The sequence below is a fragment of the Myotis davidii genome, unplaced genomic scaffold (genome assembly GCF_000327345.1).
Source record: "Myotis davidii unplaced genomic scaffold, ASM32734v1 scaffold79, whole genome shotgun sequence".
In the NCBI taxonomy this organism is placed as follows: domain Eukaryota; kingdom Metazoa; phylum Chordata; class Mammalia; order Chiroptera; family Vespertilionidae; genus Myotis; species Myotis davidii.
The window spans coordinates 6349424-6350155 of record NW_006294339.1 but is presented as its reverse complement, the minus strand read 5'-3'; the positions used below and the strand labels follow the sequence as shown (position 1 = coordinate 6350155).

The 732-nt window shown below is 49.0% G+C and overlaps 1 protein-coding gene across 1 annotated transcript in view; it reads left to right on the top strand.

Moving 5' to 3' along the window:
• Positions 1 to 346: 346 nt before the first annotated feature.
• The window catches only part of TACSTD2 (tumor-associated calcium signal transducer 2), a 2215-nt gene continuing 1829 nt past the window's right edge, over positions 347 to 732 (top strand). The window contains exon 1 of the mRNA XM_006768399.2: positions 347 to 417. Within this exon, the coding sequence (XP_006768462.1) occupies positions 347 to 417 (71 nt within the window). The remainder of the gene's footprint in view (positions 418 to 732) is intronic.

Here is a 732-nt window from a genome sequence, read left to right as displayed (position 1 = left end):
GCTGCTTACATGGGACACAGAAAGAGAAAAACCATGATTTGCTCTTTTAGAATCAAATTGTACAAAGAACTCCTTGTGGTCTTGCTGGTTCTTTTAAAGAATTTGTTCCTTTTTGTCTCCCTATACTGAGTACATGCATAAATATTGTGTTTGTGTGTGGGGAGGGGAAAACAGAACTTCTTATACATTGGACATCAGGATACCTGGGTTTTTTCCAGGATCCAGTAACAGAACTGCTCTTTGAAACCTTTCTTCAGAGCAGCTCCATTCGGTTTCCATAAACATCTAAGGTCTCCTAACACCAGGCAGAGAAACAAGGACCCCTCCCAGGAATCTGAGGAAATTGATGGCTCCAAGCCTTAACTGCATCGCCTATAAACTGGGTCTGACAGATGGTCCATACCTGTCGGGATTGAGGTGAGGATGAGATGTTTGGGGACTGTAAACTGTAAATGGCTGCTATTGTGAGGACTGGGGAATGAAGCCAGGTAGTGAAAAAACTTCAAGTAGGGATAGCAGTTGGGAAAGGGAGAGAGAAAAGGTGTTGGTGGTGGAATGAAAGCGGGACAGCCCTGCTTTTCAATGAAATTCCTGAGAATGCCAGCCTGGGAGAGCGGCCTAATCTCCGAGGTTCTGGGCTAGAAGCTGGCCCAGGGCGGGCCCCGCGCTAGGTGAGGCGGATCGGGTTGGAGGCGGGTCGGGTCGGAGGCGGGTCCGGGCAGCCCGCAGGTG